Source organism: Agelaius tricolor, unplaced genomic scaffold (assembly GCF_023055355.1).
Source record: "Agelaius tricolor isolate 1412-34295 unplaced genomic scaffold, bAgeTri1.0.p SCAF_1, whole genome shotgun sequence".
Taxonomy (NCBI): Eukaryota; Metazoa; Chordata; class Aves; order Passeriformes; family Icteridae; genus Agelaius; species Agelaius tricolor.
In genome coordinates, this window is record NW_027269261.1 from 57,645,588 (window position 1) to 57,669,053 (window position 23,466).

Here is a 23,466-nt window from a genome sequence, read left to right on the forward strand (position 1 = left end):
TACATCCTGTAATGTTTCCTCTTTTTTGGCCTGTGCTATTTGGTACCTGGAGGACCTCTTTTGAGAATACACATTGTAGGAACAGTAGAAGTTCATGACATACATCTGGGGTTAAATCTGAAGGTAGGCTCCAGAAGATGAGTAACAAAATCCTTTGCAGTGTTACGTTTAGCAGAGTTGTGGGCTGGGGAATTTTCATGTGATTTTCTGAACGCATTAAAAATTCTGCTTGGGCTTTTTGCCTTTTACCAGATGGGCTTGCTGAATCTTTGAACTTGATAGAAGCACGAATGAAAATTAAGTTTTTATTCAGGCTGTGTGTTCAATGAGAATGGCCTTGAAGTAACTCATAAACTGCCTGGCATTTTGACAGTATGTCTGCCAATGCCTCACGGTGGAAGGCTGAAAGGATGGTGCTGGATTTCTGCTTCTTACCTGGTTCTTAAGGCTAATTACCTTATGGCTTTTGCAATACTTGTCCCTACCTGGGAATTTGGAAAGCTTCTCTGAAGAGACTTTTTCAGTTTTTTAAAGTCTTAGTGACCTGCTTCAGGATTAGATAAACACAGGAAAACAGTCTGCCTGTTCCACAAAGAACTTGCTAGAAAAGTAAAGATCTTTGTGGTATTTATTTAATGATGTCTGTTATTGTTTAACAACGGAAGTGTATATTTCAAGAGTGGTAAACTACTACTCAATTATCAAAACAATGCAATTTTCACTTGACCATTTCCAAATTACTTTAAATTATATTTTTATCTTGTCTTTCCCTTTAATCTGAGTCTAGAAATTACTCCACATTGTTTAGTGAAATACTTTTTCTGCCAAAGCTTGATATTTGTTGCTAAGTGCTTTATTCACAAACAGGGTCTGCAAGTGCCAAAACCCAGCTCCAAATGTTCGACTTAAGCTTTGGCAAATTCTTTTATCTCTGTCAGGATTTCTTCTTGATCCAGCAGAATTTATTACCAGCTTTTCACTATATTCATCAGTCTTTAACTCTCAAGGAGGAGTTTGGCCACATAAGCATGATTTGTCAGTGAAATCAACTAAATTTTATTCATGAGCTCACAAAGGAAAAAAACAGGTGGAGACTTAACCATGCATTACATGTGATAAAATCAAGTGATAGAATTTGTAAAACAAGTAAGACAGCAAGACTACCCTTACTGATGCCAAAAGTCTGTGGCAAGTGGTCATAGGAAGATTTGGCCCCATTTATTACAGGCAGGGTTTACTCAAGAGATTCAGCAAAGGGTGATGGTGCAAGGTGAAGAACTGCAGCTGGAGTGTGTACAGAAAATAACAAAATGAGAGGTCTGTTGGGGAGTACTCTTATTGTCACCATGACACAGCTAATGCTAAACAAGCACAGTAACTGAAATTGAGTACAAAAATAGAAAATTAAATTTGGCTTTGCTGGACTGTACATAGGCCAAGGACTTACTAGCTAATACGCATGGATGAGTTGAAATCTGCTCATGGAAGATTTCAAATTTCTGCATATCTGATCCTCTTTATTCCTTGGATATAGGCAGTCAAAGGTAAGTGCATACATTATAGATGTTGGTTGATGTTGGCCAGTTGTGAGGAGATGTGCAGAATTCAGCAAAGACTCTACTTTGGGACTGACTACCCTCAGAGAAGCCAAATGACTTCCAAGGGGATCATCTCCTGAAGAGTGCTGCAGAAGTCTACCATGAGGAAATATCAGATTCTCATATATGAAAGTCTGACAAGAATAAACCCATTTCCTGTGTTTTAAAGCATATTTTGGCATTAAAATCACACAGTGTATTTAAAATAAAATTACTTTAGGAGAAAAAATGCAGTTATACAGTAATTGTTGGTTCCAAAAAAAAAAAAATCAGCAAAATTAAAATGTATCATTCAGATTATATTTGTGAGGTATTTAACATTGGCAGTTGAAACTTTGCAGTGTTTGCAGTTCTGGTTTGGTGAAAATAACACTATTGCTTCCATACTGAGTGTTACAGGAGTGTGACCAATGTGTGTGAAGTGTCTGGAGGTCAAAGCTGTCTTTCTCTTGTCTTTGTTCACATGCTGGACACTCCCCAGCCCCAGCATTTCATTGGAGACTTCTGATGGTGCCTGCAGTGGGTTACAGCACAGTGCTTTTGTTTTGTTTGCATGGCCCTTTTTTGACTGTGCTGAGCTTTGGATACTCTTTGGCTTCCCTGAATAATGTGGAGAAACACTTTCCTCAGAGTGTGCAGGAAAGCCTTTGGGATTCAACAGATGAGGTACTTGATGGTTGATGTATCTGGTGCTGGATTCATGTCCTGCAGAGATAATGAGATAATATCAAGGAATAGTCATCGGGGAAGTCTGTTGGTGCATCTGCATTGGATTTTGGGATGCATCAGTAGAGAGTTTTTGATGAGCACCTCATAATCATCTGTCATTGCTACGCTTTCATTTGCATCCTGAGCAATCTCAGAGCAATCTCTCTCTGATTTCCTGAACTGAATTCATGCTGGATGAAACTAATGCAGAGCAGTGCTTCAGGAGTACACCTATGTGGCCCAACCTGTAATGGGCAGCCATTCCATAGGATCAGAGTAGAGCTAGTGCAGAGTAAAACCCCAGAAAATCCAGCACTAATTACTTCATTCTACAAAGCCATTCCTTTTGGGCTGCATTCCTTGCAAGACCATTGACATGGTCTATAAATGTCATGGCTCTGTGGGCTGTTTGTTTTTATACCTCCACAAAAATATTTGGGTAGAAATATTTAATTCCTTGGTTGGTTTTTTTGGCATATAATGTTTTCACATTTGCTGCTTCTGAGACTATAAAATATTGTTAAATCCAGATGTGATCTTTATATAGTTGCTGGAAGCCTACCTTTGCTCCAGAGCAGCTGGGGCCTGGGGCAGAGCTTCTGGAAGGTGATTACTCTTAATTTTATGTAGTAGCCCTGAGCTCATTTTTCCCCAGCAAAACTCCTGACTACTGCACTTAGCTTTTCATCTGTTGTTCTCAATGTGCAGGGCAGACTGTCACTGCGTTATTTGGAAACCAGGAAGTTATCTTTTTCTTTACAATTCCACTGGCTAAATATTTTTATATTAAACTTTATTCCAGAATTATTTTATTGAATTCTTACAGCATTTTTTTTTCTTTCTCTGTCAATAGATACATTCTCAGGACTGGATTCAGATGTGACAGCAACTCCAGAAGCTTATGTGATATATGATGATGGTATGGGTTAACTGTAGGAGTCTATTGCAAGTGACATGTTGCCTTTTTCTCTGTCTTCTTTCTTCAGAACTGGGTTCAAGGAGGCAGATTGGTAAATGGGAGCTTAAGCAAGTGATGGTGAGCTGGAAAATGGTTCTGCATTACATGTGAAGAGAAAGGATCTAAAACCATCTGTTTCTGGACATAAAAGTCCCTTTCTATCAGTCCTGCAATCTAACAGGAACCTATTGAGGAAATAAATTACTTTTCAGAGCTGTGTCATACTGACACTGCTTCAATCCTAGATTTACTTTCTCTGGTACAACTTCTATTCCAGCCCCGTCAAAGTCAATTGCCTCCTCTAAAATACAAAATCCAGATAACATTCCAGCCCTAAACAATCAAAATACCTTCGTGAGTTGTTTCTTTAATGTGTCGTCTGCATTTGGACAATTAAGCATGCTCATACTGAATAAGATCACCTACATATAAAGTAAATAATTTGCTTAATTCATGTGGAATTTATATCAAAGAGATTTGAAATCAGATGAAAGGAAAAGAGGGAAATATTTATTTAGAGTTAGATTCATGCCATCTTGATATTATAATCAAGGACATAAAAACCTTAGCTAAAGAGGAAGCATCAAGTCACAGCATTTAATTGTAAGTTTTCATGGGGAATGCAAATTCTCAGTTATTGGAACTGAAATTCACTTTCTGCCATCCGTGACATCGGATGTTCTATCCCTCTTAGTCCTCAAATTCCTGCTCCTGCCCCCACATATGGAAGTGGATTAGTACAAACCTCAGTTAAACAAAAAGTTTTTTAGTAGAATTTATGGTTCTAGAACAATGAAAGTTTTTTTTTATTTGTGGTTGTAGTGCTGGACCTTAAGTCTAATCAACAACAGAAAATATTTAAAAAGAGAGTGCAGCAGCTGAGTGGAAGATATTATAGACATTTGTACTTTTAATGCTGATCACTTCATACTGAAACTGACATTTAGAATGTGGAGAAGAGGGGATGAATTAGAAACTGCACAAGACATACATCCCATTTCCCTTACATCTCCATGGATGCAGAATATCCTCAGTGCACAGGTCTTTTGCCAGGCCTCCCCTTAGGTTCAGGTCACCTGCAGAAAACACACACTTTAGCAGTTTAAGCACAGAACACTCAAAGACATGAGCTGAGTTCCCTCCCCCCTGCATGAGGTCATGGCAGAGATGCCAAATACTACTTTCCCTTCATTTTGTGTGCCAGTCAGGTAGCACAGCAGCTTTTCAAAGAGCACTGAGTTAAATAGGACTAAACATAATGAGGCTCATGTGGGACAGTTTGCCTTCCTTCATGGCCCTGCAGGGACCACAACTGGAAAGTTCCGGACTCCGCATCTTCCGTCACAGGAGGGTTTGAGAGCAGTATTGGACCACCTCTAGGGCTTTAGAATTGCAACACTGAGTTTTCTTAGAAAGTATTTTTTTTCTCTCCCTTCTCTACTTCCTTTGGCATCTGAGGGCTTAGGCCAGGAATTCAATTACTGTGCCATCTTCTCTTGGAGTTTGTGAGAGGAGGTGGCAGATACACATTCAGGATACTGCTTCACAAATACATTTGTTAATTTTTGTCCTGTTTAACTGTGTGAGTGAGGTCTAAATCAGCAATGACATGAGTATTCTGGGGCAAAGACTGTTCTCTCTCTCCATGACTTTGGTAGAAACCATTGCAAGGCTGAAGTTTGACCAACCTTGACAAAGAGTTCTGTAAGGAGTGTGCAGTAGCTGCACTGGGCGGGGTGTGTAGCGCTTCTTTGAGACTGTGGCCATGACAGAATTGTTTCCCTTCTCATAGTTAAGCAAAAATTAGATGAAGCATGCTAATACTTTCATCTTGTGTTTTTTCTGAAGACTACGAGTTTTTTGAGAGCACTTTGCCACCAACCACCACCACTGCCACCACTACCACTGCTCCTACCACAACAGAAGAATTGGAGGCTGTCTATCCAGAGACCGGTGTTGGTGGCACTGGCCCTGTGTCAGAATATGACATTGCTGGGAAGAAACGCTTCACTGGTAAGGATGCCCTTTGGCTTATCTAGCTTACTACTTGTGCTGCAAAGGATTCTTGTTCCAGCTAGGCCAGCCCTTCAGCTGAGACCATTGCACAAACAAACACATCCAGTAGACGTGTGTGTGTGGTCCTTTTAAGGATTTCCACCTTGGAAACCCAAACAGCAGTAGTTATTTCCTTGCTTCAATGCTTGCATGTTTATGCGTGGGCCCACAATGATTTTGTTGAACCGGCAAAAACCTCTTTGTACTCTTTCAGTGTAAGTGCTCTGTTCTGTGTTCTGCATTGTGTTTGGTCTAGCTGAAATTAGTGAGAGAGCAAGAGTGTCTACACCAGTTCAGCTTAACTGCATCTAACTTCACACCAGCAGTTCCAGCAGGGCAAGTCTCCACGTAGGTGTGAGTTTTCCTCTGGGGGACCTGATTCTTTTCCCCTGATCTGTTCAACCTCAGTGATTTCATCCACCCTGCACAAGCATGTGTGCTTCAAAAGGTGTGCTTCAAAGTCAAGGAATGAATGGTACTTTGAATATGAACTTTCAAAAAAAAAATCCATAGAGATAAATATGATTTTGGTATTTGAACATTTTCTCAGTAGAAGACATTTGGTGCAGGAACCCCCATTACATGAGCCATGTCTCCTGTGTACAAGAGCCATTCAAGTGTGTAGGTTGGTGTTGCAGCACTGACTTCAGAGCTGCTCTGCTTCTCTGTCAGCTGGGGGCCAGAGGAGAGGGATTTGGAGATTGTAGGGAACATTCCAGCCTCCACCCCAGGCTGGTGACACCCCCTGCAGCCCTTTACATATTTCTGGCACTTGAACTGAGGTCAAGTCAGCTGCTGACTCACCTGGCATTTCAGAAAAGAGTTCAGGGAATGGAGAATCATCTTTGACATGTCTTGGCTTCCCTTCCAATATCCACAAGCTTAGAGTGAAACTCTACTGCTGGAGAAAAAGATTTGTTTTTATATATGCCAAAACTTTTTCCAGTGCATCTTCAGTTTCCCTGTCCAAACAATTTCATGATGTTTCTATTCAGCTCTCTCACTGACAGTGCTTCTTGATTCATTTAGCTGGAGAGGCTAAAATTAACTTTATTGCAAGATCTGGAAAAAATTCCTTTAGGGCATGAAATCCAATAAGATAAACCAAGAAACGTTGGTTTATGAACATTTCAAGGCACTAGGGAAATAATATTACCATTTCAATGAATTGTATTACTGCAACTGAATAAACATTTCCAAAGCAAGTTTTATAGTCCTTCCTTTGAATGTTACGGTGACTTTTAAGGCAATAAAAAGATGGTTTAATCTTTTCCTGAACTGAAGTGCAATTCCAGTCAGTATAAAGCTTTTAAAAATAGAAGTTACAGGTTGGGAGCACATGCCTGGAAGGTAGGGACTCATGGCTCCTGGTCCCTTAGTACCCAGGGGACCACAACAATCCCTTTAAACTGGTTGGACGTCACCTTGGAATTACTCTTCACCTTTCTTTTGTTGTTTTGCTCCAGCTTCAGGATGTTTGTGTAAGAACCAACCACTTAGACCTGTAAAGTCTTAGATGATTGAAGGCCCTGGCAGGGATCTGTTCCCATGTTGGAAAGGCAGAATTTGGGTGACATTTTCATCCCACCTTCCGGAGCAGCTGGAGGTAGCGAGCAGAGGGTGCTGCAGTCAGACTGCTCTCTTCTGCCTCTTGTAGCACAGTCCTTCCATCTTTGCATAATTTGTTACAGTTGTGGGTGTGGGGTAGGTAAACCTGAATGTTGGCCTCCCATTCCCCCTGCTCATCAATTAATTTGGCTGTAAGCCAGGCTTTGTTGGCAGCGGTCTCTGGGCTGCAAGGTGAGGAATTTTAAAATGCGCCACAAAACGTGACTCTCTTTAGGAAATTGCCAGCCTGTGTGCTACTCTGGGATACCTCAAACTCTTTACTAAATGCTGCCCTTCCCTGTCTTTTCTAGCTCCTTATGTGACCTATCTCAATAAGGATCCAGCAGCTCCCTGCTCCTTGACAGAGGCCCTGGAGCATTTCCAAGTGGAGAGCCTTGATGAAATCATTCCTAATGACTTCAGAGAGAAAGATCAGCGTCCCCTGAAAGCCCCTCAAAACATCACAGTTGTGGCAGTCGAAGGCTGTCACTCCTTTGTCATTGTGGACTGGGCCAAACCTGCTCAAGGAGACATGGTAACAGGTACTCCCCTGAGGGCTTCTCTCCCAGTGGGAGAGTGGAGAAGGGGAAGGTTTTCCTGAATGACCATTTGTACTGGTGTCTGCACTGTCAATGTGTCACTTAAAACAGTGAATGCGTTACCTCTCATCTTTTTGCTTTCGCTGTTTTTAAAATCAGAATTCACAACTGGGTGCTGTCCTCTGATGTAATGCTCCATCATTATTAGCTAATGATAAGAAATTCTTACAGGCCAGGATTTTCCAGGAGAGTTAGACATGGAATCACTTTCATATTCAAAGATGTTTCAGTTCCTTTTAATCCTTAAAATTTACCATGACACCTAGGGATATAATTTATTTAAAATTTAATTAGAATCCTCATGACTATTTCTCTTTCCTGTTTAAAGGCTATCTGGTTTACAGCGCATCCTATGATGACTTTTTAAAGAATAAGTGGTCAACCAGGACTGCAGGGTCTACTCACTTGCCCATTGAGAACCTGAAGCCCAACACACGGTAAGGATTTGATCCACTCCTTTTCAGTTCTGTTAAGGAAATAAAACAAATTTTGAGAGTTGTCAGTTGTTTTTCTTGGTCTTAGTATAAATGTTTACATCTGGTTTAGATTTTACTCATTCTGTTGGACAGCAAATTGTTCTATAAACTGCACAACAACCTGATATCTTTACGGTATTAACCCTGGAGCAGATAGCAGTGTTTACATATGTTTGTGTGTATGAAAACACATATCAGTAACAAAGAAAATATTGTTTTAAAATGCATTTTCTAATCTTTTAGATAATCAAATGTTGGGAGAAAATATACTAAAATATACTAAAATATGCTAAAATAGATCCATGGTTTGACTTGATGTGATGTGGGCCATTCGAACATATGTGTGGCAAAGATTTGATGCCTAAAGGCTGCTGGGGAAGTGCTGCCCACTGGTTTGTTTTTACTTTCTGTTCACATAAATGTGCTGGAAGTGAAGACTTGGTGGTATAAGGTGAGCTTCTGGCAATTGCTCAGAAGTCAATTTAGCTGGAGTTTTAGGTCTTTATCTTACAAAAAATCTGACAGAAATGGTGGAGCACGAATGCATGCTTCACATGATTTGTGAAGATTTGTGGAATAATTTGTGGTGACTGGGGGCAAATTAAACAGCTACAGAGGGACTGCATTCAAATTTCTCCTTCAGAGAGATGCTCAGTGTCTCACATACTTGTCTCTCAAATTCTGAGCCTGAAATTCTTTTGGTGCTCCCTTGGGCTTGGCCCTTCACATGCTGCTGTCTACAGTCTCTCAGGCACTGGTGGAAGGTTTTGCTCACACAGTGGAGAGATGCACTGGGATTGTGGGCTGGAATTAGTATTCCTTACTTGGTGGTGATCTGCAGATCTGAGCATTGACTGCTTGGACAGACACGTAGGGTTTGTGCTAGGACAGCACAGAAGAAAGAAATGGTGTCAGTCAAAGTATCTTTTCTTTCCAAGACAATTCATAGGCAAAGGGAAGGTTCTGAGCATTAAAAGTAGCTGATTGAGAACCTCAACCTAGAAAACAGAATTGTTTGAGCATGGCCTTCATCTAAAACCTTAATAGACAAAATGATAAAATAAGATAAATAAATTTTGAAAAGACAGTGCAGTGTAGCCAATTGGGAGGCATATGATGAGGCATATTTTTCTGACCACATCATGACACTTCTCCAGACTCCAGCATAGTCTCACACAGGTTTGCCCCTGCAGCTGCTCTTGCTGTCTGGGAAACATCCAACCACCAAGAAATCACAGAATGTTTAAAGAAGTCTTCTCCACAGAGACTTCCCTTCAGCCAAAGAGTTCTGAGGACATGACATCTCCTTTGGAGGGCCAGAACCTGAGCAACTTCTGCAGCAGCTCCTTATGCAGCTGCACAAGGGCCATGTTCAGCAGACGACACCTGCAATGTCAAAGACCTGGAAAATTAGCAGGGGAATTCTAATTATGGAGAAGCAGGATAAGCACATTCAGAGCACCTACAAAGTTAAAAGTACAGAGATAAGATGTTACAGGAATACATGGTCCATCTTATCCCCTCCTGTTCTGTCTACAGTACTGTCAATCACATGCTTCGTGAGGCATTTTCTTACATATCCAAGAGCTACAAAAAGGCCACTTATTCAGAAGATTGGTAATCTAGACCTTAGTGACAATCTTTGAGTCTGGTTCATGGTGTGTTAAAACAAAGTTATTTCATAGTGGAGAGCTTCAGTGGTGTACTCTGTGTCTGATAGTGCTCTCCTTACAAAACATTGTTGTTACAAATGTACACAGGTTGGTATGTGGCACAGCTCTCTGTGCGTTTCACCTGTTACAGCAAGATGGAAGAGGTTTGAGATCTCCTGTTCCTAGATAGTGATGGAAGCACTATGAAATGCAGACCCTTCTGCCTTTGTACATCTACATCCTTATGACTTGAGGACTCCCTTTCCCTAAACAACTCTCCTCTTGCTGCTAGAACCTATTCCTGCCTCCACATCCCAGATTCCTCTGTATGCCCAGCCCTTTTCCCCTTCACCAGTATTCATTCCTCCACTCTTACTTTGTCTCCCATGCAGGCCAGGGAGGCATTGCCTTTACACCCCTGCTTCTCCTGGCCACAGCCCAGCATTTCTTGCTTCTGTGCCATTTCTACCTTCCAGCTGAAGCTCCTCACCTCTTCAGTCTTTCGGTCACATCTCCCTCCCTCTCCTGATGCCCAAAGGACAGGGCTGAAGGCCAGGGATAACTCTCTGCTTCTCATACCCAACACCTAAAGGGCTCCAGCGCGCCAGAAGGAGTGGTTGCAGTGAAAGCTCACAGGAGTTCTGCAGCTGCTGTCCATGCTACACTCAGTGCAGGGGGATTGGTGGGAGTTGAGCTGCCAGCATGTCTGAGATGGACATTAACTCCAGGCTTCAGGTCACAATTTGTCTGTATTTGAATGGAGTTTTATAGGAACAGCAAGGTTACGGATTCATGCTTCTCCATGAGCCTAGTGACTGTCTTGTCAAATTAAGGTTTCATGATAGGGAGGTTCAAGCAGGTGCTATTTATTTAAGCTGATTGTTTCTCCAGCATCTTCCTGAAGATGATATAATCCACTGGCCCCTATTGTATCCTCTGTGAAGGCAATGAAGGCTTCATGTGGGGTCTGTGGTGGAGAACGAAGGATCTTTATAACAGAGAAATTTTATGTATCAGCCATTCTCATTTACATTCTCCAAACCCACAGACTGAATTGATTGCATACTTTTTGTCTTAAAAATAACTCCCTAACCACTAGGAAAAGATACCATGCCTAAGAAAATATGGGATAAAAGTTGAAGTTAATCTAAAGATTTTGTGTCTGCATTGTTAATGAATTTTGTGAGAAAAGTCTGATTAAGTAATTTACTGTAAGCAGATGCTGTTGGCTACTGGGCATCCCACAAGGGGCTATGGGTGGTGCAATTTTGCAGCATGCATAGAGTATGAGAAGTAAGTTGGCATCCTGGCTAAAGTCAGCACCAGAGAAGATTTCAAGCTGTCAACATATCCTGGAAAACATCTGCCTGTTATTTAGGTTTTACAAACAAAACAGAAATCTATGTTTAATCCATGTCATAAATTTTCTCCCAAGGCCTGGTCTGACCTCCATTTGAGAAGTGGAAGTTTTTCCATTAGTGAAACTCTGGTCAGCTTCAGTGGGTACAGGAGCTGCTTCCTTGTGATTTGTGATTGTAAACACTAATATGACTTTAAACTTTATTAAATCTTTAAACCAGTAGTTTTGACAAGGTCCCTTCCCTAACTTTAATTCTCAGCTGTAACAGAAGATGATGCAAAGGGCTGGACAGCATCTGCTCCACCACTAAATCAGTCTTATGCAGTCAGAAACATTATAATCCTTGCCATAAACATTTCAGTCCTCTTCCTGAGCATGGTTAGACTTTTTCCTGCCTTTTTCAGGAATGCTGTGTCAGTGCCTGATGGGAGTAGCTAGATAGTCTCATTATTTAAAACACGGTTCTTCACCCCCATATCTCCATGTCTTCTGAAATCTTTAACTCTGTTCACTTATGTTTTGTTCCATCTGGGGCTACTTTGATCCCACAATGCCTGCTACAAATCCAGTGTTGTACAGAGTACTTTGTAGGAGGTTCTTAAACATTTACTCAGGGCTTACCACTGCAAACAGAGCCTGGCTCTTCTGTTTCAGGGGGTCAGATGTACCAAAAATTTATATCTCCTTTCTATAGCTCCATTGAAACAAAGCCACGGTATGTCCAACAAGCAGCAGCATCAACCACAGGTTGTGCCACCAGGGCCACACAAAAGAGCTAAGATGTCCATGAAACCATTGCCCTGTACAAGTGCTAGACCTATGTGGCACATACCTACCTCATACCAGCTCTGGAGGAAGCTCCACTGCCAGCTTGGCTCTGATGTCTTTTTATAAAATTAGTTGTAAATATTGATGAGGGATGTAGTGGTGGGCCATTTCAGATGGAAGGAGACACTTTGCATTTGCCTGTGAACCTGCAGGCTCTCATTTACACTTTTTTCTTATGGAGGAATGGTGTAGTTGTAGGCAGAGGACTTTAGCCCTTGCTGTGGGGGTGCATCCTACCATCTCAGCCTGCCACTGAGCAGAGGGCAGGGCTGAGGATCCATGCAGGCAGGGCTGAAGATCCATGCAGGCATGCCTTTGGCATGTCTGGAAAAAGGAATTTGCAGCTAACTAATTTTTTTTTAAGAAGCTGCTTCCCTAATTATCATGCTGAGTGATTATCTCACTTTGTGCTGTGAGTGCCAGCTATTTAATTCCAACACCTTGAATTAAGTCAAAGAATAATGTTGCTCTAAATGACAGGTGTTTTGAATGATTAGTCATGTAGCCTGAATGAAAAAACATGCTATATATTCAATGCCCTGTTAGAGTCCACTATGTCCTTTCCTGACATATCACTAGAATTGGTATATAAAATCTCAAAGGAAGTTTATTCGTAGGAGGAAAAGACTTTTTGTTGCCTGTATTGAAAATGAACAACAAATGGTACTGCATCTGTTGTGATTCTTCTGTGCCTAATGGTACCAATTCATACAGTTCTGGCTAAGCAAAGTGTAAATCAAATTATATATTGCAAATTTTGTTCATGTTTCTATGTGATGAAAACCAGTCAAGTTATACTGATTTGAGATTTCCTGGCAAATTCATCAGCTGAAGGATTTTCTGACTAATGAAAATGTCAGATTCCTGGACCTAGAATGGCTTTGGCAATTTGTTTTTTTATTTGTCATGTCTGAGAAAGAAATATATCCCAACTGCATTATTTTATTGACCTTCTTAATACAGCAGTTCATAACATTGTCTATGTTTAAATCACAGTCAGCAAATTATGAGATCTGGCTCTCTTTCTGGTAGAACTAGAGCTTCCTTCTGTATATAAAGGCTTAGAAATCAATTTTGCAATTTAGTGAAGAAAAATGTACTCATGACTTCATAACTCTTTTTTTTTATCACATCTTGTTTTTTTTTAGACAGTCAGGCAGGCAACATGAACCATCATATGCCCTAGGTGGGCTTCTATGTGTGTAAGAGGACAGCTGAATGCACAGTTGTCCTGATTGCATAGGTAATCAGTTCCTAAATTATGCATTGGCTACAAATCTGTGTAGTTTTCCCCACTTAAAGAGGTGCACAAGGTTCTTGGGCTGCTCTCTCTCTGTTTTGAGGGGGATTATGGCACTCCTATGTCTGATGGGAATGCTTTGAGACTACCATTAATACATGTGTATTAAGGGTATTTAAAGTTACCCAGACAGTGCCACTGTGTTGAAAGGTGGTATCTGATTATACTTCTTTGGAGGCACTGGGAAATCAGGCATCCATACTTTCCACTATGCTTTGAAGTGTTATGGGAAAGGTGTGGTCTGGAAGACATTTTTCTCCTGCTCTTCTGAAGCAGTTACAGCAAGCACTGAGCTAGGTCAGGTAAGCTTGGTGCTGTGTTGCAGCTCTTTTGAGAACCACAGTGAGGAATTGCTTGTGTCCCATCCCTATGGACAGACTTGTGCTGCTCACCCCTGTCCCGATCCAGGTGACAAGAGTGCTAGTGAAGGAGGTGTGGATGAACACAGGTGCCCCAAGAGAGCATTGGTAACTTGGGATTAAAGCGGTGCTCAGGCTGCCATGCTCTGCTTGGGTGGCCAGAAGTGGAGAAGCACATGGGAGGCTTTTTGCCTTCCCTCTCCTCTTTCCCCAGACACGCTAAACACTCTTTTATACAAAAAATCTAGTTCAGTAGTTAAAAACGGGGGCAAATTTTTCTGCCAGCAAAAGGATTGTGCTGGGCATGAGCAAAAGGCACAGCCTTGCTGAATTCTGCCATTTATCAAGTTTTCTTTTTGCCACAGCATATGTGTCTTTTAAAAAAGAACTCCCGAGTTGTTTGTGAGCATCATATACTCATTAATTGAAGGCAGAACTGGCTGCAGAAAGCAATAGAGGAGTAGTTTTCTGGTATCAGCTGCAGGAAACGGCAGGGACAGGGGACATGTCCCTCATGCAGATGTGGGAACGTGTCCCACAGAGGGTCTGACCATGCATGTGCTCCAGGTCCAATGAATATACAAGGTAAAGCTGTTGCCATGGATGAAGTCCAGAATATTTCAATTCTGGTAGCTTCCACATTGATTTCACCTAGGTAACGTACCTGCAATATTTAAGGAATAAATGAGATGCCCTGGCCCAGAGCCTGGAGATAACCACCTTGCTTCTTGGCAAAACCCACCACCCTTTGGCCAAAGAAGGATTTGCACATCTCTCCTACCTTTTCATAAAGATCAGTTTGATTTTAAGGCAAAACAGTTCACCTTACTTGACAAAAGACATTCCTTTCAATGAAAAAATAAATCCATTTTTCCAAAGGGCTGGTTCAACCATGTCCCCTCTGGTTTGTCACTGTGAATGGTTTCAAATGTGCTGAGCTGTGCTTGGGTCAGAGAGGGGCCTTTCAGGAGGGACCTTCAGGCCCTGCTCTGTGGTTAAGTCTGAGAGAACTTCACCAGGAAGAGCAGCCTGATGTTTTTGATGGAGCAGACTCCCTTTCACCAGCTGTGATACATCAGGCCTGCCATTCACGTGGGACACTGTCATGTGAGGTAATCCAGTGCTTGGTGGCAACCATCCATGAAAGTAATTACTTGCCTGTTATGTGTGTAGAACTTTTGGACATGTCTGATTTTGGATGAGAGGCTAAATTGAGATCCAAATGCTATGTGGATATTACAGAGGCACAGTAATTTTAATTTTTTTTATTAATTTCTTTACAAGATTGAAATGGAGCAAGCAGGCAAGAAAGGAAAACTTAAACTCAGGAATTTAAAAAATGCTGTGCTGGAAATTTTTAAGTAATCTTCCATTCTAGTTGGTTTCTGTTGAACTGATACAAATATAAAAGGAAAAGAAGAAAACATTAATCTGGGGGAAAATGTCAGGGTAGGTATCAACTAAAAGTCACTGTATTTGGAAATGAACTAAAAATGTACTTACATGTATTCTTCTCTAAGGGTGAGGATAAATTTGCTTCTATTGAGCAAAGAATGGAGTTCTACTGGTGATTCATGTGCTTTGAGTTAAGCATGTGATTTAAGTACTTTGGAGGAATCAATAATACATCATGTGATGCTTTCTTCTTTTGCTCAAGTATTGTGATCTTAATGCTGCTGGAGTTTTTACAGAAAAAGTTTAGCTTCTGATTTCATGTAAGTCTGATGCAGTTTCTGTTTGCAGTGGTGTTTACATCACTGCTTCCCTAGGAGTTAATCTGGTTTAAAACTGTTCCTGAGATCAGAATTTTATGTCCTTGCAACTTTTTCTTTTAGTCTTTTGCTATTAGTTTCTTCATAGAAAGTGGATGTCGTTGTATGTGGTTTTTGGAAGGGAGATGATACATAAATAAGTGTTCCAAAAATATGCATGGGAGCAATTGCAAAAAGGAGACATTTGTCTGTAACAGCCAGCTCATACTCTGGCTCAGTGTCCAACTCCATTTAATGCAAAGGATACTCAGTGGAATTCTTCTGCGTTGATTCTTACCCTGTTTTTGTATTATTTATAATTTAGCAATTGCAATATTCAATTTCAATATTATTTCCTCTCTCTTCTTGTTTCAGGTATTATTTTAAAGTCCAAGCAAAGAATCCCTTTGGTTATGGACCTGTTAGCTCTTCAGTGTCATTTATCACAGAATCTGGTATGGATTGCTTTTTATTTTCATCTCGAAACTCATAATAACAGATGTGGCAGGACAATGACTGAAACCAGCATGCCAATAACAGCGATTATTCTGGACTAGCTGCTTTCATATTATTTTGGGGTTTTTAAAACTTTAATTATTTGCTTTCAGTTAAGCTGGGAAAATAATACGCACTCCTAATGCCACTATGAAAATGTAAGTGATGTTAAAGTCAGCTCCAGGGGAACAGGAAGTTGAATTTCAAAGGCAAAGGGCTACTAATGTTCAGCAATACAGAAACAATGGGAAGTTTAAGGTCTTTGATAGATTGTCCAAACATTTAGTAAATTAGTTTCCTAATTGTGAACAGCTAAACAGTTGGAAGCAGTTGTCTCTGGAAGAAATACAGAAAGCAATAGTTCCATCAGACAGGCAAAGTTCTCTGGTTTTTTGTTTTTTGGTTTTTTTTGACAAGGAATGCTGCTCTTTCACAGGGTTAATAGTACATTCAAGAGCAACACCCTCTTCTAAAAATAGCAGGTTAAATGAGCTAGTTTTTGCCTGTTTCTTCTACTTCCATTGAGACAGAGGCCAGTGACTCCACTGAATAATAAACAACAAATTTTTCAGTCTTTACTTGAGTGAAAGGTCTTGTTGTTTCTTGCAAATTTTGCCCTTTTGGTGGCATAGGGTTTACACAGTCTGCCCTTGCTCATTTGACTTCCCTTTGTAGTGCTCACTTCAGAAGCTCCACTAAGAACTGTGGAAGAAAATCATCACAGAAGGGAGACAGAAATGTGAGATAATTCAATGGTCCTGGATAACATATTCAGATTTTCATTAAATGAATAGGAGGCTGAAGTATTAATCCAAGGAAAATATTTGATATTGCCCCAGATGGCCAGGAGTTCAATGGCATCTTGGCCTGTATCAGCAGTAGTGTGGCCAGCAGGACCAGGACAGTGATTGTGCCCTGCACTTGGCACTGGTGAGGTCCCACCTCATGTCCTGTGTTCAGTTTGGACCCCTCACTACAAGGAAGACTTTGAGGTGCTGGAACACGTCCATAAAAGGACTGTCAAGCTTTGGAACAGGCTGCCCAGGGAAGTGGTGGAATCGCCATCCCTGAAGGTATTTTAAAAAATGTGTAGATGTGGCACTGAGGGACATGGTTTAGTGGAGGACTTGGCAATGCTGGGCTGGCAGTGGACTCACTGATCTTTTTCCAGCCTGAACAATTTCATGACTCTGTGCTGTATCTTGCAGATCATTTTTCTTCTGCCAGCATATGGGCTTGAATGCCTAGTTTTCCCATCCAGAATCGGCTCCCTTGTGAGCTTTATTTAACACATTACATACACCAAATTTTAAGTTCTGTTTGCAGCACTGGTCTTTCATTTGTCATGGCCAAAGGTGGCTTTGCAGCTGGCACAAGGACAAAAACCAGTTGCTAAATGCAAGGCCACGTGGTATAGTTACAGTGATGGAATATGTCATAAGAGAAAGAAATTGCTAATTCAGAGTGCTCTTCTAATGCAAGTGGAAGGCTTGAGCTGATGGGAATATTCAATAAACAATGCCATCACAGGATGAAGCACCTTATTGAAAATGTTCAATCAGTGACTCCATATGTTTCATGTTATAAGACAAGGTTTGGAACAAAATACTAAATTTTTGATGTGTTTTTTTCTTCTAGACAATCCTCTCCTCATTGTTAGGCCACCTGGTAAGTTTTACTCTGTAGTTTCATTCATGAAGCGCATAAAGCCTGTGCAAAACAGTTCTAATATAGGAATTAGAAACATTTAAACATGCAGTTTTAGGTACAGTTTTAAGTGGGTGGTAACAAATGGGACTAATTCATAAAACATTTTTTGTCTTAGGATCCCTTATTCTATTTTCTGAAGAGAAACCTTGTAAAGATGTGTTCAAAGAAGCACTTGATTTTGGCCCATCTTTTTCCCTGCTATAATGGCTTTAATTGCTTGTTAAATAGCAGCAAACTATGTTGCTTCAGTATCTATGTCCTTCAGTTGCCTAAACATAGCTTGAGTAGCAGGATCAGGTTTCTTTCTCTCTCTAGCTCTGGTGCTCATCTGTACAAATCATCATGCCCTTATAAATGCTAAAAAATTCAAAGATTTGTTACTGACCTGAATAATATGCCACAAAGCAGTTTAGATTGCTTTGTATTTCCAAATTTGCAATAAGATAGTTCAGCCCATAATCAGAAGATCTGATTTTCTGGTCTTGGGACTAACCTTGCTGACATGAACATTGGCAGCGTAACCCCAGCCAGAACGTGCCCTTAGAAGAGATGCAGGAAAAAAGACCTCATGGTTACTATGCTCTGTCAGCTTTCCCAAGGAGTTTAAATGGTTGGTTCTGGATTTTTTGCCACACTTTTCATGAAAACAGAGTCTAGTATATCCCTTCCTTTTCTGTTTTATTGTGCTTGCTAGTCTGGCTTCTTTGTGTCCTCAGAAGTCTCTGAGGATTGCTGATCAGTGATTGCTCCTCACAAGCAAGGGTTTGCAGGATTTGGTCCATGTGCCCAGTGAGAGGAAGAATGACTAACAGAAGAAACTTCCAATCTCATTTGTAAACCACCTAGAAGCAGCAGAGTGAAAACAGAGCTTTGGGCTGTAGCTAGAGAGAAAAATACCAATTACCACATTGGAAGCTTTTTATATCATTCTGTGTACATTAATACAACAGCAATTTCAAAATAAATTCTATTGTCTTGGCAGTACAAAGCAAATATTTAGGTAAGCCAGTAGAAATATTTATTCTTTTGCAGTACAATTAAGCAGTCTTATCTGCAGCAATGCTCTGAACAGAGTTCCACGGGAAAGGTCTCACTTGTCTATTATTGGAAACTAACCTGTTTTGATGTAATCTGGGAAAACAAACCAGAAAAGTACATTTTTTATATGATCTTTTAAACCAAAGAGCAAGAAGAGACTTCACAAGCTATTGCTCACCACAGAGTTCTTAACATCTGCTCTTCTGTAAAAGGGTTATGTTTTGCCATCTTAAAAGGCAAGTCTTTGTCAGACCTAAAATCAGGCTGTGTTAAGAAGAGAAACTGTGTAATACTAGGTAGAGAAGAAGTCTTACTGAAACAATTAAGATTGTTTACTTAAAGCTGTGGTTCAGTACATGAAATCATATTTTAATAATTTTAACAGTTATTTTTGTCTACTGCCTAGGAGGGATTTAACAAAGTCTCTAACTTTATTTTCAATAATATTTTTTCTTGAAATACTATTTTAAAATATAAAAAAGTCACGTGTTAATCTGTTGCAGCATGTCTTCTGAAACATATTATTAGATGTTAAACTCTGCAAAACTTGGACTGAAGTGTTAAAGTCTGTCCCTAATGTGGAATTTCTTTTTTTCTCCGAGGGGGTGAGCCTATCTGGATCCCATTCACTTTTAAATATGACCCCACCTACTCAGACTGCACTGGCAAGCAGTACGTGAAACGAACTTGGTACCGCAAGTTTGTAGGAGTGGTTCTTTGCAACTCCTTAAGGTACAAAATTTACCTCAGTGATGACCTGAAAGGTAGGCACCAAGATTAATTTCCAGCTACTTGATTAATTGTCTCTTCATCTTCTGGTTTTCCTTATTTCATATGTGTCAGAATTGTGTGACCACTATGTGAGAGTCCTTCTCTCAAGAAGAATTAGCAGTAGCTCTTATACAGGTGCATTGCCTGAGAGATAATGAAAAAACCTTTCCATACTATTGAGCTGGGGTAATGGGATCATCTCAATGGCCTTCCAGACTATACTAATGACTATTGTAGTGCCTTGGTAAAGTTTCAATACAGTGTTTGAATAATAAGAGATAATGGGCCCTATCTGTTTGAGAAAGAGAGCTCCACAGTTTTTAATTTTCATTTGAGACTGAAGTCAAACTAATGGTATTGACATATTGATAGTTTTTTACTTTCACATGATATATTTCAACTAATCCAGTTGAAATTCTCTCCACCTGTCACCTGTAGTGCACTGCCCATGGACTTACAAAATGGGGACTACTCCTTACTGAGCTGTAACCCATTTATTTTCCATAATTTCTGCTTCCATATTGTAAAGGTAGCGTTCTCCCTCTTTCTGGTCACCGTTTGTTCATCGGTAATACTGTGTGTGTCACTGCAACATTCTTCCTGCTTTCTTCCATACCTACTTTCCTGGTGGTAAAGAGTATCCCAGACATTGCTGAGTTAAGTAATCTGCCCATATCTCTCTTCAGATACCTTCTACAGCATTGGGGATAGCTGGGGAAGGGGTGAGGACCACTGCCAGTTTGTGGATTCACACCTGGATGGAAGAACGGGACCTCAGTCGTACATTGAAGCCCTGCCCACGATCCGAGGTACAGCAGTGGGGGGTGGGATGCTGGCCAGGAGCCTGTTAGCCCATCTGTAGGATTAGGGGGTAAGGAGCAGAGCAGGGAGTGGAGCTCTGTCCACAGCTGCCGGCAGCTCTCCCAGGAGTCCAGCTGAGAACAGATTATGCAAGTCCCAGAGGACTTGTGGGTGCAGAGAGAGAGAGACAGAGACAGAAAGGAGCATATGATGCAAATACTATGCAACGATAAAATGCAAAAATGAAACAAAAAATAATTGTATAGGTCTGTGAAACTTTTCTCTTGTTGATAAGACCTGCTTCACTGAATCAAGATGCAAAACCTCTTCCATGTGCCTAAAGGGACCAGCTACATCTTTGCAAATACAGCTTTTGTGAATGATTTCTATTAGTTCATTCAATGCAAAACACAAAGGAGTATGTCTAGTGACTTGAGGTCAGTACTTTTATTCTGGCCTGGTAGACTCCTGTCTCAGAGGGAAAATTCTTACCTTGAAGGAGTTCCTCTAAGCAAATTGCTCACCTCACATCAACAGGTAGAAGACAAGGTTGCTTCCCAAAATGAAACCAATCATAGAAGTCAGCCAATCTTTTCAGTAAGCCTGTTGGTTTAAATTATTCAGTTAGCTTTAGTGGTTTCTATGTTAAATGATGTGTTGATATTCTTTGCATGGTGCTGTTACCAGGAACAAAACTGAAATAGTGATTGTAATTTATATATCACGGTGAAGTACTGCACTTCTTAGCTCAGAAGACAGATGATTAATCCAGATGTGTATATACTAGGTCTAAGAGATAGAGAGCACAGAGAAGTTTTATTATTGGCACAAGCCATGGGTGTTTCAGATGTTCCAATGCAAGAGCTATGCGGACAAGAATGCTGCACCTCTTCTAATGCTTTAAGCAGTCACATTCTTTCTACAGATGAATTAAAAAGGGAAGGGAGGGCTTAACTCAGTATTTACTGCATGAAATGATACCTTTTTGTTTTGTGAAAAGCTGACTTTTGCTGATAGTCTCTTAAGCCCTGTGAGATAATGTGATTTGATGGTATTTTTTGCCTCAGAGTCCTTCATATATTTAAACTGACTTAGAAACTTCATAAACACAGCTGAAATATGCCCACCTTTTTGGAGTGAAATGCAGAAGCTCTTTGGCAGACCATAACATTACACAATAGTTAAAGAGATTTTCAGCAGTAAAACCAATCAAGGCTACAAGAAATATGAAGGACCAGAGTTAGATCATTCAAGAAAGATCTTGGCCTAATACCAGGGCTAGCCAGTACCCTTTTGATACAACTCCCCGCCAGACAGTTTATAAATTTTCGTTTGTGCTGTGGGATTGACTCTCACTGCATCTGCTACTTTTGTTGAATTGCTGTGCCTGTGTCCTGGAATACACATGGGTGTTTTTCTCCCTACAGGGTATTACCGGCAGTACCGCCAGGAGCCTGTGTCCTTTGGACGCATTGGATACACAACTCCCTACTACTACGTGGGCTGGTATGAGTGTGGTGTGCCCATCCCTGGGAAATGGTAGCAGTCTGCTGGCCTGTCTTAGGTAGACCATGCTTTTCAAATGAATTCTACCAGAGGACTGCGAGCAACTGTTGTGGAAAAGGAAAAATAAAAAGATAAATGGGGCAAACCAGTGAAGACCAGCTGCTCAAGAAACCACCGTGAAGACAAACATGGACACCCTTTACCAGCCTAAATCTGTGGTGCTACTTGATTTCTGCTTGGAAGCAGGGATAGGATATAAGTTTCCTTCTTTCCTTCCTCTTCTATGTCTTTAAGGCACAGAGAGAAGGTTGCAATGTGTGCAACCTGTGAAAATTAGAACTGTATTAGCCATGAAAATTTGGAAGTTTATTATATCTTACAGGAACGACCTAAGCATGCTGTGCTTGCTTAATGGGATGCTAAACTGTCTTTTGCTGCCCGATGGGGCTCCCCTATGCAATCATGCCATGTAACTGGCCACCCACCAAAGGCAGTATATTCTCCTGAAGACTTACCCTGTGGGTTCATCCACTGCTGGACTAATCACCAGGTCACAGTGTAAATTCACTTTGAGATATATCTGTATCTATATCTATATAAATACTTCTTAGAGATGCTGAGATCTTCTTGTTCACTAGATAAATATGTTTGGAAATTTTATGTAAAAGGTGCTGTTAATTCTTTTAAATATCGCTATGCACAATATATTAACTGAGGAAAGAGCTGTATTCTTCTTGTAAGTACTGTTAATGTCACATTTGAATTATTGATCAAGACCTGTGTCCCACTTCCATGGCAGCCTTTGGACTGGATATTCATTGGGTTTCTACTCCTCTATCTGTGTTAGAGTGGCACTGTATAGTCCAGTAAAAACACATACACAGCAGTTCATCAGCATCAGTTAAGCTTTCTATACTTTACTGTTTAAAAGTTTTAGTGCAACTTTCCTTCAATTAATTCTCATCTTATTTTGTACTTTATTTATTCCTTGTCAGAATCTTTCATGTTACTGTGCAGAGGCATAGGATGAGTAATTTGGAGATTAGAAACTGCTTTTAACTTATTTGCTCTCCAAAAAGAAGCCCAAGCCGCCTATACGGGAGTCAACTAGCTGGAAGCTCATTTGACCACAGGGACAAATTGGGATACACTTCTTTTTAAATACTACCAACATCTCGTCCAAGCAGACCAGAAAGCAGAAAGTGACATAAATGAAAGGTGTAATGATTTTTTTTTGGAAGGCATTTGGAAGCTTACAATAATGTTTCATGGTAACATCTCAAGAACCTTTGCTCATGTTAGTAAGACTCACCTGTTCTGGCATCCTGGGAGAGTAGCAGTAACCTGGGGGACAGATCCAGTCTCTGGTCCATCTTTCACTCTTGTTCCAGCTTACATGTAGTGTAGGTCTAACACCTCTAGAGTTGCTTCCTGTAGTTATTTTAAATTGTATGGGGGCAAAAAAGGGAATTAAAGTGGTTAAAAAAGCATTTTCTTTTTCAGGGTGATTTGGGTTTTAACATTTTACTTTTGCTCACATATTTTTTCTTCAGTACAGTGCCAAATATATGGTCTTGAAGTATAACTTTTTTCCCTAATAAACCTATGATACATGGTTCAATTTCTATTTCATCCTTTCTGGTCATCTGTGTCAAGTAATCTATGTGACAAATTGTTAGCTTTCAAAAAGTCCTCCTTGGGACAGGACTAAGTGTCAGCTTTGTGTAAGGAACTGGGAGCATGAGAATGTGTTGTTCTCTTTAGAAGATGGTTTGCAGCTAGTGTGGAGTTACCAAGGGCAAATCATGCCTGACCAGGCTGATTGCTGTCTTTGTTGAAATTACTGCTGCCGTGCAGAAAAAAGGGAATGTCATTAGCTTCCATAAAACACTT

The 23,466-nt window shown here is 40.5% G+C and overlaps 1 protein-coding gene across 2 annotated transcripts in view; it reads left to right on the plus strand.

Annotated features, from left to right (window-relative positions):
- The window catches only part of FNDC1 (fibronectin type III domain containing 1), a 63,256-nt gene extending 40,062 nt beyond the window's left edge, over window positions 1-23,194 (plus strand). For both annotated transcript variants that reach the window (XM_071435928.1, XM_071435917.1), the window contains exons 12-20: window positions 3,160-3,225; window positions 5,113-5,277; window positions 7,239-7,469; window positions 7,855-7,963; window positions 15,628-15,707; window positions 17,386-17,415; window positions 19,098-19,259; window positions 19,953-20,075; window positions 21,495-23,194. In XM_071435928.1, the coding sequence (XP_071292029.1) occupies window positions 3,160-3,225; window positions 5,113-5,277; window positions 7,239-7,469; window positions 7,855-7,963; window positions 15,628-15,707; window positions 17,386-17,415; window positions 19,098-19,259; window positions 19,953-20,075; window positions 21,495-21,610 (1,082 nt within the window). In that variant the 3' untranslated portion in view covers window positions 21,611-23,194. The remainder of the gene's footprint in view (window positions 1-3,159; window positions 3,226-5,112; window positions 5,278-7,238; window positions 7,470-7,854; window positions 7,964-15,627; window positions 15,708-17,385; window positions 17,416-19,097; window positions 19,260-19,952; window positions 20,076-21,494) is intronic.
- Window positions 23,195-23,466: the final 272 nt, after the last annotated feature.